Source organism: Opisthocomus hoazin, chromosome 5, assembly GCF_030867145.1.
Source record: "Opisthocomus hoazin isolate bOpiHoa1 chromosome 5, bOpiHoa1.hap1, whole genome shotgun sequence".
Lineage (NCBI taxonomy): Eukaryota > Metazoa > Chordata > Aves > Opisthocomiformes > Opisthocomidae > Opisthocomus > Opisthocomus hoazin.
Genome location: NC_134418.1, coordinates 64,207,553 through 64,222,178, shown reverse-complemented (window position 1 = coordinate 64,222,178; position 14,626 = coordinate 64,207,553). Strand labels below are relative to the sequence as shown.

At 44.0% G+C, this 14,626-nt stretch overlaps 1 protein-coding gene across 6 annotated transcripts in view; it reads right to left on the bottom strand.

Moving 5' to 3' along the window:
- The window catches only part of FAM13A (family with sequence similarity 13 member A), a 134,110-nt gene that overhangs the window by 17,221 nt on the left and 102,263 nt on the right, over positions 1 to 14,626 (bottom strand). For 5 of the 6 annotated variants that reach the window (XM_075421512.1, XM_075421513.1, XM_075421515.1 and 2 more), the window contains 3 exons: positions 13,546 to 13,622; positions 12,808 to 12,850; positions 6,959 to 7,109 (listed from right to left, as the gene is read on the bottom strand). In XM_075421512.1, the coding sequence (XP_075277627.1) occupies positions 6,959 to 7,109; positions 12,808 to 12,850; positions 13,546 to 13,622 (271 nt within the window). The remainder of the gene's footprint in view (positions 1 to 6,958; positions 7,110 to 12,807; positions 12,851 to 13,545; positions 13,623 to 14,626) is intronic. The other variant, XM_075421514.1, reaches the window with a different exon arrangement.

The following is a 14,626-nucleotide window of genomic DNA, read 5'->3' as shown; positions in this document are numbered from 1 at the left end:
TCGTGATTAGCATAGTGGAGCCCACGGAAAGCCATCGCCTCAATCTTGTGATTACTCCCTCCAGATGCCATAAGGAGTCTAACGTTTTGTGTTCAGATAGTTTACTAAGCTGATTTGCATGCTCCTACTTAGCACCACAGGATTAGACAGTTTAAGAGCCAGGCTTTGAACTTACAAATCTAACAAATAGTTCTAGAGTCAAGTAACACCAAAAACCTTATAGAAAGCTCCCAGACCAGTCACAGAGCTATAGACTCATTATTTCCCATGCCTAGTGCTTCTATTCTACTTCCATGAAGAGAAGGGACTTCTGAAGTTATCAATTTTTTAATAAAAAGTAGTATTTCCTTTTGCTGAACAAGGTTGACACTTCCACAGCTCAGAATGGATTGCATGAGGATTCCCTTACAGAACCTCTATGCCATTTAATATCCCACCCAGAAGCACAACCCGGACAGCGCAAGATCATCCAGAATTCAGTAATGACAGGCTCAGTGGTATTGTGTCTGTACTCCTCTTCCCGTCCTCCTCAGCACATGCACATAAATGGCACGCCTCTGCGCAGAGGCTGGTGCTGCACGCAACGGATGCGCTGCGCTGAAGGGGATGGCTGGAGGTGTTTGCACAAGAGCCTCTCGCAGGTGTTGTGATGAGCAAAGCACACACAACCCTGGCTCACAGAGCCTTCTTCGACGAGGTGTGCAAGTCCCAGGTGTATGGAGGCTGTTTTGCCATGGATTGGAAAGCTTATCCAGCCTGCACTTCTCTCAGTTAATACCTAGAACAAGAGTTTTTTTCTAAGATGCATTCAACCTTGGCAGTTCCTAATACCTGAAATATTTTGCTCAAGGAATCCAGTAAGAAGGAAGGTGAAACAAAGGGTAAACCCTTCAGCCAAACTGCAACACCGGTGTCACGCACTTCCCTGAATCTCTCACGATTTCAGGCAGGTCCTCACATCTCTTGTCGCAAAATAAAGGCTAATAACATAAAAGTAACAAATTTCATACATTTGACTACCAGGAATGAGGTTAAGTGACGCACATGAGTCTTCCAGACATCTCTCATTTCCAATTTTTGGAAAACAATCTCATTCCCAAAGAGAATTTTGCTCTTGGAAATTGTTAAATCAGTCCTCCGCGGGATTTATATAGATTGAATAAACTCAGAAGAAATCAGCAGCATATTTAGCAGAAACCAAATTAAGCTCCTACCACCCCAGCTAACAAAGCCATTATTAATCATGCATGATGCATGTGACTTTGTCCCAAGGTGGATTTATATATACCAGAGAGCACGCGACATCCAGGGAACTGCAATGGCTCGAAAAGCCTCTCACCAAACCCCAAAAGACAGCAAAGCACTTTATGCAAGCTAGCAGAGACCAAGGTATGGTACTTTCTGTTTTGCTGATTTCAAAATACTGCCCCAAACTAGAAACTCCCATTACAAAGGAGAAAATGTTAAAAAGGAGAAGGAAAAAAGTCCTAAAAGGAAAAATCAAATTTGAGACTTGACAGAAGAAATGACCTCTATAGAAAATCAGCTGGTTTTAGCCCTCGCTCTTGGAAGGCCTAATTCTATGGGTAACTTTGTTTACCTTGCTGATGATAAGTATTTAGAAGAAAAATCTGATCTGGATTCAAAATGGCTACCCCCCCACCCCCCCCAGAGTAACACAGCAATTAAGGAACATATTTAGGTATTTAGAATTATGGATTTTATCTACAACAGATCATGAAACAGACCAGAGCTGTAGTCCAGCTGCCTTCTCTCTCACACTGGCCAGCTGCCAGGTGCTTCAGCTGGAAGCACTGGAATTGCTGGACGGCACAAATGTATAGGAACCCGCTAAGGGTAAGCTGCTGCTTTTTCTGATAGCGCACAGTCAATCAATTCCTGTTTAACAGAATACGCAATACCTTTTGTTACTCATTTATCCAAGACAGCTATCAAAGTGTTGAGTCTTTTCTGAATGCTGCTAAATTCCTGGACTTAATGGTTTGGGTTTGAAGTATCTGCTATCAGGATTAATGTTGTCACCCTTTCTGCTAACTGAAGAATAAAATCTCAGTAAAGAATGTAAAAGTTTTACCTTTTCTTGGCCATTGACCTGACAGAGCAGTTACTCTTATTCACCTTCTGTCTTGAACAGATCTCTTACTCAGAGAAAACTCTCAGTTTTCTACTCATCTCCACATTCTTTCTATGTACCATTTTTTCCCCATTTTCCATAATGACAACCTTTGTACCAGGGCACTGTACCAGCGCAGAGAAAGGGTGAACAGATTTCCTGTTGCTTGTTCAGACTCTCAACGCATTTCTTTTAGGTGCGTCTTTTGTAAGTCGGCGCAGAAGAAGTGAAATACGGTGGTATCGAGCCTGCAGTCCTTCAGAAGGGCTGCACTCCCTCTCAAAATCCCACAACCAGCTAATCTTTCAGCAAAGCCGTCAGCCATCTGCCAGGTGTTGCTCTGCAGAACTCTGTAGGCACACGTACGCCTATGGCAACACCACCTCTCTGCCAACCTGCTGCATAGATGGCTGGAGATATTAACAAACCTCTATCATGCCAGAAGGAAGAAAGATTAATCGTACCAAACTGGTGTATTACTGGTGAGCTCAAAGCCCTCTTGCTGACAAAACCTGCTATTTTTATCGTCACATTGTGTATGTGCCACAGGGTTACTGGGGCCTGCAGGGCCGACAGAGGGGTGCCCACACACACTTCCCAGCGGAGGGGCAGCCGGCACAACGCCGCAGGCATCTCCCGTTTCCCTCTCTGCAGCCACACAGCTGATACGTGCTTCTAACACTGCTTTCACACACACCCATCTGACAGACAAAGGAGGCCAAATCTTGGCTGCTGTAAACCGAAGTATGTCCGGAGGGATTAAAAAGCCTAAACTAATTACAACACCTGAGGTCCTAGTATTAAATCCCACTTGAAAGACCCCAGAAAGACCTCTCATAATGAAGTGCATGAAGTGATTTAAAACCCCAAAATATTCGCTAGTTCAGTAACAACCTATTTTACTCATATTATAAATAACCTTTCAAAACCTTCCTTGACTGAATGCATCAGGAGGTATTCTTCCTACGCAGATCAAAAAGAATGGCCTAAATAAAGCATTACCACGCCTTTTCAGGCAGTGAGATGACACATCTCTCAGCTAGCAAGCCAACTTTGTATTCTGTTTATAATACAACGTCATAGCAAACAATGAAAAAATATATTTTAAAAATATTGATGCTATAAAATAAAACCAGTAGACAACGCAATTACTCTTTTCTACACATACTAATAAAAACGCAGTGTGTTTCACCACCTTTTGATTTCTTATGCTAAAGAGTCTGCTACACACAAACACACTGAGGTATCCAAGTCCACAGTCCTGAAAAAAACAAAATCTAAAATCCAGCTTCCCTGCTGCTATACTCTTTGCATTTTTTTCCATTACTCTTTTTTTTTTTTTCCCCCATGGGGAAGTATCAATTAAGTTAGTGTTGAAACTATTTGTAGATCAGCTTCACTCTCAGGCTCTCAGTGCTGCCAATACTTGAGTTCTCACCATAGAGAACTCAAATTGTATTTTAAACTTCTGCTTTTACTCTTTTTTCAAGCTTACAAACTTGCAGAAAAATGTCCTCTGATTGTTTCATAAGTGCTTATTACTGCAAACTCTGCTTGAAATCTCACCTACAGAACTTTTTTTAAAACGTCAGTAACCAGGCGACGCAGGCAGCATTCACGCGCATCATACTGATTTACCCAACTGCCTGCTCGGCTCCCAGCCGCTGTTACGGAGAGCAACATACTTCCAGATTTTCCTTGAGGGCAGGATAGCAAGTTCTGGGCCCGAATTAGAAACATTTGGTCACAGATCTGCACAATAGTGCAGGATTGTGAGAGAACACTCCGTCCTCCTCGCTCACAGAGCTCGATTCGAACGTAATCCACAACAATTAAAAACCTTTGCTGTGGAAGTAGCTCTGAAAACGCTTGCTCGCAAGCCGTCTCAGCTGGCACCAACCGGCCGGCTCCACAGGCAAGCCTAGCAGTCAGACACCGCCGTTCGCAGAGACAGCGCGGTTCACACTCAGCCTGAGAACAAAACCATTTGCTTTATAGCCGTCAAATGCACAGCAGTAAAACGCTTCTCTGGGACCACGGGAAATGCACCTAGGCTAAGTGTTCGGCACGTGAATTTGGCTGGGGCGCTGCTCACACCCTGTGTACTGCATCAAAAGCCTGACGGTTACTACACATGTGCCCCTACACGTAGCAGACAAGGCAGATGCAGAAAGCGGGCACGTGGCAGGGTGTGAGCCTACGCACTGGAGGAAGCGGGAAGCAAATTTCTCTGTCCTCTCTCTTTAAAGCTCAGCTTCAGGTAAAGGGAACATAGCCTGGAGAAGTACAGCAAACCACTCCTCTTCTGTACAGATTTAACTCTGTGGTGAACCTTAAAAAAAAAATCTGGTAAAAAATACTTCTAGCATCACAAAAGGCAGGGGGTCCTGCCAGCTCACCTGGCAGCAGTTATCACAGTTCTGTGCCTCTGAATGAGGGTTTTTAGGGCAGCTCTGGCCTTAACTTGACAGAGAGTCTGCCTGAGCGACAAATAAAAGCTGGTGAATGGACAACGTTGCCTTGCGTAATTTTGTGCCCATTCAAGGCCCTTTCCAAACATTTGACTGGAGGCAATGACAGCTACAGCTCAACCTGTAATTGCTCTCACAAGCCATTTGTGCAAGGCCCAGCAGCTGCCCTGGACACTAGAGACTCTCTACCTCCTGTAGTATGATACAGAGGACCCTGCCTCCAAACGTCAGCTCAGCTACGTCCTGGAGGAATGGGTAGTTTCCTGAGAGATGGACCTACTAAATTTGCTAGAGCAAAGCAATAAATAACTCAGTGTTACTGCATTTGGAGGCACAGTCCTTTCCCTTTTCACTGCGGATGCAACCAGAGCTGCGGCACAGGTCCTGAGGAGACATGTGAAGATTTGAGTGACACAGGCTGGCACGGGAAGGGAGGATGCCGTGGCTGCCAGAGCTGTGGGTGAGGGGTACAACCCTGCCTTGCAAAGCCAGTCTCAACGACAGACTCTGCCGTTAGATGCTGAAGCAGTCTGAGACTTGACATTAACATCTCCCCTTTCCTGGCTGCTGTGAGCTTGATTTCACATCGACAGCTAGGAAAGACTCAGTCTTTCCTTGCCGAGACATAGAAGGCACCATTTTGCTGCTCTCTGATCTGTGCCAACAAAATGGTGATTCTGGAAGCCAAGTATTTTAGATGACATCTCTCTCACCCCAGACAGATGATTCTTTTGCAACTCCCCACCTCCTCCTCTTGTGAAACACACGTGAACAGAGCGGAGGAAGGAAGAATCAGAAAGGAACACTCTTCAAGCACAGTCACACGTGCTCATAATCCTGTTTCATATTTCCAGGGCAAGAAAGCTAGAATCCAAACATAAGAGCATGCCTATGAAGAGGGCGTTGTACCAAATGCTCAACTTATTTCACACAATGGGAAAGCCTCTGGCATACAGCAAGGAGCTGTGTTCTCCCCTTCATGCGTTCATATGACTCCTATTAGTAACCCAGGAAGAAAGAAAAAAAAAAAGAGTCATTATTTCCAGAGGTTCACGTGATGGCTGAAGCCACGCATCACCTCTGAGCACAGGCGTGCTCCCCCTGGCTGGAGACCCTGCGGGGCAGTGCTAATTAGCATCTCAGCAAACACGTAAGGAGGCCAAGGCCTCCCGGGAGCCCTTCCGTGGCGCTTTGATCAGCCATGCTGCATGCGTGGTGATAACACCCAGGGAACCCCTGCCTAGCAAGCAAGTGGAGAAATTCTCTCCTGTCCCTGGTGACTAGTTGCCGGGCTGAATCAAAGGCAGCCACAGCTGTGGGTTTTCCTTACTCATGCCCAAAGTGTCATAACTAGTCCCCTCCTAGAGGGAAAGGCAAAATACACTAGGTCACGTACGCTGTGGAGGCGGGAGCAAAGAACTTAACTTCTCAATGTTCCTCAGAGATTGTTTTTTTAGAACAATAAATTAATTACACATTTTCTCTCTCTTCTCGGCTAAAATACCGTACTTGCATTTTCCTGTTTCTTCCCTGTCAAAGCCCCACTTTCAGTCCTAAAGCACAGAATAATTCTTGCTTGTACACAGAGACCTAATCAGTAACTGGAAAAGGGTTTGAACTCAGAGGTGCTGGACACCTTCAATTCATCTCAATTTCAAATGAAATTGAGGTTTCTGGCACCCACAGAGATTCCCCAGATTTCCCACTCTTAAGCGAGTCAGTGCAAACAGCCAACCAAGCATGCACTCTGGTGATGAGAGCTAAGAAACAGTGTTAAAATAATTTAAACCACATGCAATTTAACACTGCCATTTGAGCTGGTGATCAGGATTTTTTCACAGCATACATAAAAGAAAAAGTTGTTTGTAAGAGCCATCAGAAGACAGAGTAGCAGATAGCCAGCCTTTTTTTCCAGCTGTGCTTTTCAGATCCAAATTATTATTTCCAAATACTGACTGAAGTGGAAGAAAAGGGAGAAAGAAGGAAGTTCCCTTTAGACTGTGAAATACCTGGTTTCTTTGGAGTGTAGGGCAGTCTAGCTTATTACTTGAGTGATGAGCCGCCAAGAAACAAGTTATGCTGAAACACTCAGGGACTTAACAGCACTAAACAGCACAAAACAGTAACTTCAAGAATAAAGCAATTAATTTTCTTCCTCTAAGTGACAATTAAAACTGGTACCCATCCAGTATTTTGCTTCCAGTTTCTCCAAACTTTCAGTTCCATATTCAGGACAAAATTGCTTTCCTGTTGTTTTTGGCAAGGGAACACGATAACATAAAGATATACCCAGCCCACTCAGGTTTCCCTTTCTCTTGTTTCACTCGTATGACCAGCCATCACACAATCCTACCTTCCCAGTTGTTGTCATCACACAGCGCTGTCAAATCCAGCCGAGGCACTTCTGACACAAAGCTGTTTTCCTGATCATCAGCATCTTGATTTCTTTGCAGCTTGTTTTCAGGAATGCTTGGATGCTCTTGAATCTTCATACTTGAAGTCAGCTATATTCCCATACACCCCCAGAAATGAGAGAGAAAGAAAAAAAAAATGTTTCAGGAGGCAGAGGAGGGAAAAAAACCCCTCTGCAGTCACAGCAGCAGTAAGCTCACGCCTTTAGCTAAAAAGATCCAAACAAACAGACCATGACATTTCTAGCTCCAAATCCAAATCCCTGCTTGGTGACCCCGACGTACTAATCACTCACACCGGTAAAAACATCCATCCATCTGCCTTCCTTGAAGTTTTCCTTCTTTAGAAAGCCACTGCAAGTTCCCGAAACTGCCTGCCCTGACAACTGCACGCAGCTGAAAAAGCCTCCAGTAATCGATAGGGATGAAAAGGGAGGGAGCCAGGCAGGGAGAAAGGGAGAGAGAGGGGGCAGCTGCATACACTTCCTACAGGAGTGCAGCTCCTAGGAGCAACAACAAAACCGCTGCTGCTGTTGTAATGCTGGAGCAATATGGTGTCTTCTAAAAAACAGGCACAGGAGCTCCTGAGGTAGCAGCCGCAGACAGCAAGCAGTGCAGGCTACGTACACGAATGCTCTCACGCAGGCTGTGCTGGCTCAGATCAATTAGTGCCAGCTAAGCTGTGCTGGCTGCACATTCCCCGATTTCCTGTGGTTGTTTTCTAGCTGGGCGTGGGGAGAGCAGAACTATTTATGGAGGAGCTCTGGGTATTAAAGCAGTGTTGCGCAAATCCAAACAGCAGTGGGGTTTGGCATCTCAGCTGGAAGCAGTGTGGACTCTGGGAAACAGCCAAAAATTCACACAGGCATCCAATGACTTAGGAGAAAAAAAAAAAAAGCAGAATGCTGTCAAGTAAATGATTCATCATTTAGCAGTACCTAGAAGCAACTGCTGTTTGTCTCACCACTATTCACCCCTGCACATACCACACGTCGTGTGCATTTGTGCAGCAATCCCTGCCATTCCCACAACCCAGACACACAGTGCGCGTGTCTGTAATAGTGCTTGATGACACGAGCAGTTTTGTCACTCTACTAATAAAATAGCAATAATGCCTCACAGAGCGCAGTGGGGAAAAGGAACTTTAAAGCATGTACATAAACATGTAGTGTGATATGTATAAACCCACTAACAAGCACAGAGCTACCTGAATAGACAGCATTGCACTACTACATAGACTATTCCATCCCAGAAACTACATAAACTATTCGAAGCCCAGAAGGCCAGTCCTGGGCTGCATCAAGAGAAGTGTGGCCAGCAGGGCGAGGGACGTGATTCTGCCCCTTTACTCCGCTCTCGTGAGACCCCACCTGGAGTACTGCGTCCAGCTCTGGGGTCCTCAGCACAGGAAAGACATGGAGCTGTTGGAGCGGGTCCAGAGGAGGGCCACAAAAGTGATCAGAGGGCTGGAGCACCTCTCCTATGAGGAAAGGCTGAGAGAGTTGGGGCTGTTCAGTCTGGGGAAGAGAAGGCTCCGGGGTGACCATATAGCAAATTTCCAGTACCTGAAGGGGGCCTACAAGAAAGCTGGAGAGGGACTTCTTACACGGGCACGTAATGATAGGACAGGGGGTAATGGCTTTAAACTGAAAGAGGGTTAGATTTCGATAAGATATAATAAAAATTCTTCTCTGTGAGCGTGGTGAGGCACTGGAACAGGTTGCCCAGAGAAGCTGTGGATGTCCCCTCCCTGGAAGTGTTCAAGCCCAGGTTGGATGGAGCTCTGAGCAATCTGGTCTAGTGGAAGGTGTCCCTGCCCATGGCAGGGAGGTTGGAACAAGGTGATCTTTAAGGTCCCTTCCAACCCAAACCATTCTGTGATTCTATGATCTTGGTAAAAACAGCTTAGGCGTAATTCTCTCAAACACAGTCTAGCAGGTAGTCAACATGCAGATTTTCCCTCCGCAGGAATCTGATAATCCGGTTAGCAATCTGCATATGCTGATGTGCGAATAAAACGGGCCTAAAGAAAATAACCGATACATTTGGACATATTTTACTTGTGAATCCAAAAGAATGGTCAAACTGTACTAAATCAATATCCTTAGTACATGCCACTAAGGGACATTTTAATTTTTTTCATCTGCATAAAGCTAATAATGTTTGGGGTTTTTTTTTCCCCCCCTTTGAGCAGAGAAAAACACGTAAACTTTATGCAGAGAGGGAAAAAACCTGCCCAGTAGATAAATCATATGAATAAATGCTTTTATCTGGATTCAATGCCATCAATCCCTGCAACTGGACAGGGTGCTAGATAATCTCATTTAGGCTGCCTTTCCCATGAAAGGTTAGACCAGGTAATCTTTTGAGGTCCTTTCCAACCCGGGCTGCTCTACGGTTCTAAAAACCCAGGTGATGAACACCCTGGTATTTGTAAAGAGTGTTCTGCATTGTATTTGTATAAGGTTTGTATTTCCTTTTCACTTCAGTAAATCACCTTTTTGAAACATTATGGAAACACTAGATGACAGTTTGCCAAGCACTAATAACTTGTACAGCTTGACACTAAATCTGATTACAAACATGTCTATTGTGAGAGCTGTACATGGAAAAATGCTAATTCACCATTCAATATCTTTTAAGCTACTTCCAGGTTGGGAGGACTTAAATATTTATTTATGGTCCAGTAACAAATTTCTTGCCAGGATCAGTGTACATTACAAACAGAAAGACTGGTCAGTGTCCAGAAACAGGCAGTCTTCTACATTTACTAAAGAACAAATTGTACCAGTTGGTAAACTGCATTTAAATTACCAGCACAGTATTTTAAGGCTGAAAGAAATGAAGCAGTAAGTTTCAGAACTGGTGCTATTTTTAAGAACATCAAGAATTGCGAAGAGAGGAACTTATCTAGATTTTGACAATTTCAGAAGGAGCAACCTGAAAACACCATCTCATCACCACTATCGATACAAATTACGGAGTTAAATGTCTGTGAAGAGTGACAATCCCCTGACTTAGTAAGACTCTTAAAAGACACCTGTAGCAGATATAAGAGCACTTCCCATCTAGCTAAACATTTCTATTACAAATATATTAGAAAAATCATATCAATGTCTTCTTCCTTCTAAAGCCACTTCAGTTGTTGGAAATATTTAAAAGCTGTTAAAAAACAGGCCCGTGCTGTGCCTGCAGCCAGTTACTCTCCTTTTCTTGCTCACTGATGTAGCCTCTAATACACTGAATAAATCATTAGGTGTTCTGAAGAACAATGGTGATACAAACCCAGGAGACTCAAGAAAGCAGATGTTTAACCTTATTTGCATTAACACTCCAAACCCATAGAGTGGTAGATAATTCAGTATTCCCATCACTTATTTTCCTACTTGATTTCCTGATGCCACCAGTTGCCAACCTCCAGAACAAAAATCAAGTAAGGGAGAACTACTGTGGTTCAGGCACGGATGTGCCAGAGTTTCTTACGGCCCAAACGGGCAGCAAGCTGAAGATCTCAGTAGCAGTTGGCAGTCACAGTGCATTGCAGATATTACATAAATGACCACACACACACACACAAAAATCTTCAAACTAGGCACTTCAGTTCTGCTTTTTAGAAGCTGCTTCTGCAGCCATGCTTTGCAGGTACCAGTAACTACAGATCTAAATAACCTGGGGATAAGCCAGCTGCTTTCATCCTCCCTGCTCCAAAGCAGATTCAGCACAAAGAGTAGCTCAAGCAGCTAGAAATAAATGGCAATGGAAAGATCTTTGAATTCTGATCAGGAAGTTGTATCCTGTTCGATTACATGTGGACTCAAATCTATCTTCTTTAAAAGGCTTGCTTCCCCTACACCTGCTCATCCATCACAACCACAAGCAGGAATCATCCTTAAGCACCTCTTGGTAATACAAGCTGATACAAGAACGCAGCCTTTCTGCTGCCTTACTCCCGAATCATGCCAACCCCCGCTCTACACTTGTTGCCATGCTGGTGTGAATCTTAAACACCCTTCCCTTATCAAAACCTGGGTAACTAGAAACCTGTGTTTTTCCAATCACAGTTTACATCCTGGAGCTTAGCTACTTCCAAGGGCAGATTATGAAGGCTACAAAAGCACTGAAAATTAATTTGCAATGAATTTTGCAAGGTGTTTTTACTGCCTCGTGGAGACCAGAGTCTGCACAACTGGTAGCTATGGCAAATTTCAAATACCTTTCCTAGTATCTTCAGACTGCAGACAGGGTGAGAAAGAGAAAAGAGTACCAAAGGCCCTGTCCCTTCCTCATCCTGAATGAGTCGTTTGTTATGAAAGGTATGTTTCTAAGCTGCCCTAAGCAAAAGGCTATAAGGGACAAGGAACGTGAAACTACCCTTCAGGAATGTAACATTTTCTTGACCTTGTAATTCCTATATAATACAATCTTTGAGTTAAGGCTACGTCTTCTCCCGCAGCTGTAATTCTAAATTATAAAACTCTTCTAAAGGAGAGGTTTATTTTAAGATTATTGTTTCCTGTTCAAATATACCTACTCCAGACTAATTTAAAAGCTTAATGGCAGTACTGGGTGGCATGGCAGTGGCAGCACCTTGTCCACATGCAAGCCAGTATGTGAGGAACAAGGTATTGCAAAATTCACCCTCCAGAAAATGCAACAGCTCACAAGAAAGAACAAGATCATTGGGGATTACTAGCCCTCTGGGAGTAAAGTAAGAGATCCATCTAAACTCAGTCAGAGCAGTGATCAAAGGCAGCACTGAACAGCCCTTGCAGAGGTTACTTGTTTCAGTGTCCCATGAACCTCTCCAGCTATAACACAGCTGGTCAGAGTCCAGCTGTTAGAAAATACTCTTTTAACCTTTCCTGGCAGATGGAAATACCACCTACCAGAAATGAAGTCTTTCAAAGGCAATAAATGCATAGTGGCTTTTATTCTTAAAAAATACAAGAGGAAGCTAGCATAAAAATACTATCGGCCCTCAGCTAACTCCAAACAGAAACCAGGCACTGTCCATAGCTGTTTTATTGTGCTTCTCTAAAATGGGTGCACAGCTGAGGGAGAGGTGCCTCAGATAACTCTCCCTAATATTTTTAAGCTTTGGCTGTCTAGAGGTGTTTCAAGCAAACCCAAATGAATCAGTGACAGCGAATGTGTTCACCTAACCCAACCCCAACCTTTGCTGAATAGTTAGATGAAAAACACCATAAAGTGAATTCTGGAGGTGGGTGTTGAGCAGAAATGGAAATTTGGGAAAAACCTGTTGCCATCAATGTCACATCTCCCTTCCTGACATCCATCCCCACCATCAACCCTTAGAGAGAAGCAGATGATGATCCAGTTTTCTACGCCAAATGATCACAGACACCTATGTCCACAGGCAACAGGCTGCACTGGGAAATCATGAATAAAAGACCAAAATTATTTTAGAGAAATCAAGAGACAAGCTAATCTTACTCCCTTGGGAGATAACCAGTCACACACCCTGCTCGCTATGATTAGTAAGGGAACTTGGCATCACTTAAACCAAAGTGCTGACTTCAGGGACGCTTCCCTTTTTGGCAAGGAGGGATTGAAGGGACTGAAGCAGCTGCTTTCAGAATCCTCAGTGGTTGAGAGGCTCCCTAAATTATGTAAATAAAAAGCAGAGGGGAGGTAAAGAAAAAGCAAATGCTAACTTCTTTTCTCTGTGAGAAACAAAATTTCAAAAATATGCCTAACTACTTGTTTCTATTCAATAAAAAGCTCATTTAGAGCCCACAAATCCAAAACACAAAACCCGAAAAATACCAACCTGAGAGTGTCTGAAAAAACCCTCATCGTTTTCACTTTCTTTGCTACAAAAAAAGAAAAACAAACCAACATATTACAAATACAAAATGAGACTTGTCTTGTAGTAAAACCAAGCAGGACTTCTGCACATAACAGGTTTTTAGATTCTTGCTACTGCTGCACACTTGCTAATACCAATTCAGTAAATGAAGGGACACTCTGGGCTGCAGCACTTCAGGCTGCTAAACTACGTATTTTGCTTCCTCTCAGGAGTGATTTGTGAAAAATATAGTGTCCTTCAATTCCGGGGCCCTTAATCCAAACCAATACAACTCTCCCAACAAACATAACTGTGGAGAGAAATTGTCATCTCAAGCGAGCAAAGTGGGGCTGTACAGCTCTCGCAGAAGAGTGAAGCGCAAAGAAAAGGGCTCGATTCCCAACCCAGGGACAAGGCTAGACAAGCTCTGCAGTCCCCTGTGTGGACTTCACAGCTGACTTCTTTTCAAGTCTGCACCATTAGCGTCTTCAGTGCCATTCCTAACAGGTAGGGAGAAGAGTCTTGGTGGCACATACTGCTGGGCAGAGCCCACACAACACACACAGTGCCTCCACACAGTTCTACTTTGAAGCTGACATGGTGGGTAATGCTGTTCTGCAACATAACTGTCACCCTCTCAGTCTGTTGTGAAAGATCTCCTAGGCTGTACTGCAACCACAGGGAAAATAAAATGTACATATGTTTAAAAAAAAATATCACCTTTCTTCAGATAAAATTTCCATGTCATCAGGTCCTGTTCTGTCTATAGGCCTGGATGAGCTAAAGCTTTCCATACTCTGTAATACAGTAAATGTTAAAGCAGTAAGATACATAAGACAAACAGATTCAAGCTGCAGGCCATTAAATAGATCAAATACAGAACATCCAACAGGACTTCTAGAAATAAGACAGCAATCGGACTACTGCCTGCTGCACATTTGTAACAAAACAAACCCCACAATTTATTGCCCATAACCTGTAAAAAAACAAACAACTGGTCACTGCTTCATCTCTTTCATCAGATGACCTCAAAATGCCTAACAGAAAAACGCCGTATGATACCGCCCCAGTTCCCATTTTACAGATTGACACACAGGCTGAGCTTGAGAACAATTCTGCGGTGTACAAGTCCTGTAAGAGCAGGTGCCAAAATCCACAGCAACCTCCCAGCAGGACTGCTTATGTTCATCTTGGACAACACTCCCCTTCTCAGCCAAACCCTTCCCTAGTTTCTTCTTAAGCAGGCAGAAGAACGCAAAGAGACTGCCATATGCACAGAGGCAACGTTGAGTTGTGCTAACAGGATGGCAGGGCAAGAAATTCAACTGGTTATGACAACTTGTTCTGAAATTTGTCTTGGCTACCATTAGGAACATTAATGCTGCAGTCCTCTAAGAGGCTGAGAAAGTACTGTGAAGACAAGCCATGTTGCCACTCTGGGCACATGCCCAGGAGGTTTTCTACCCCAGTTTTTAAGCAAGTCCCTCCGAAGTAGGAGGAAGTCAGCAGTAGAGTGGAGTGTGGTTCCTGCCCCAGCCCTGGGAACTGCACGCACAGACTTCTTAGGGCAGTCACAGCCCTCTCTCACTGCTACACCTCCAACTCCATAAGGTGACACAGCTCAGTCATTCCACCCTTGATTAGTGTGATTCATCAAGTCCTACTGGTACCTGGCTACCATGGCCCTGAAATGCAGCTACAAGCTTTTAATGCTTTGTGGTTGGTTTGCTTCGGAGAGTAAGCGGAACTGACAGTTTTTCCACTGCTGACTTACGCTTTTGAGTCAGATGCAATTAGACAG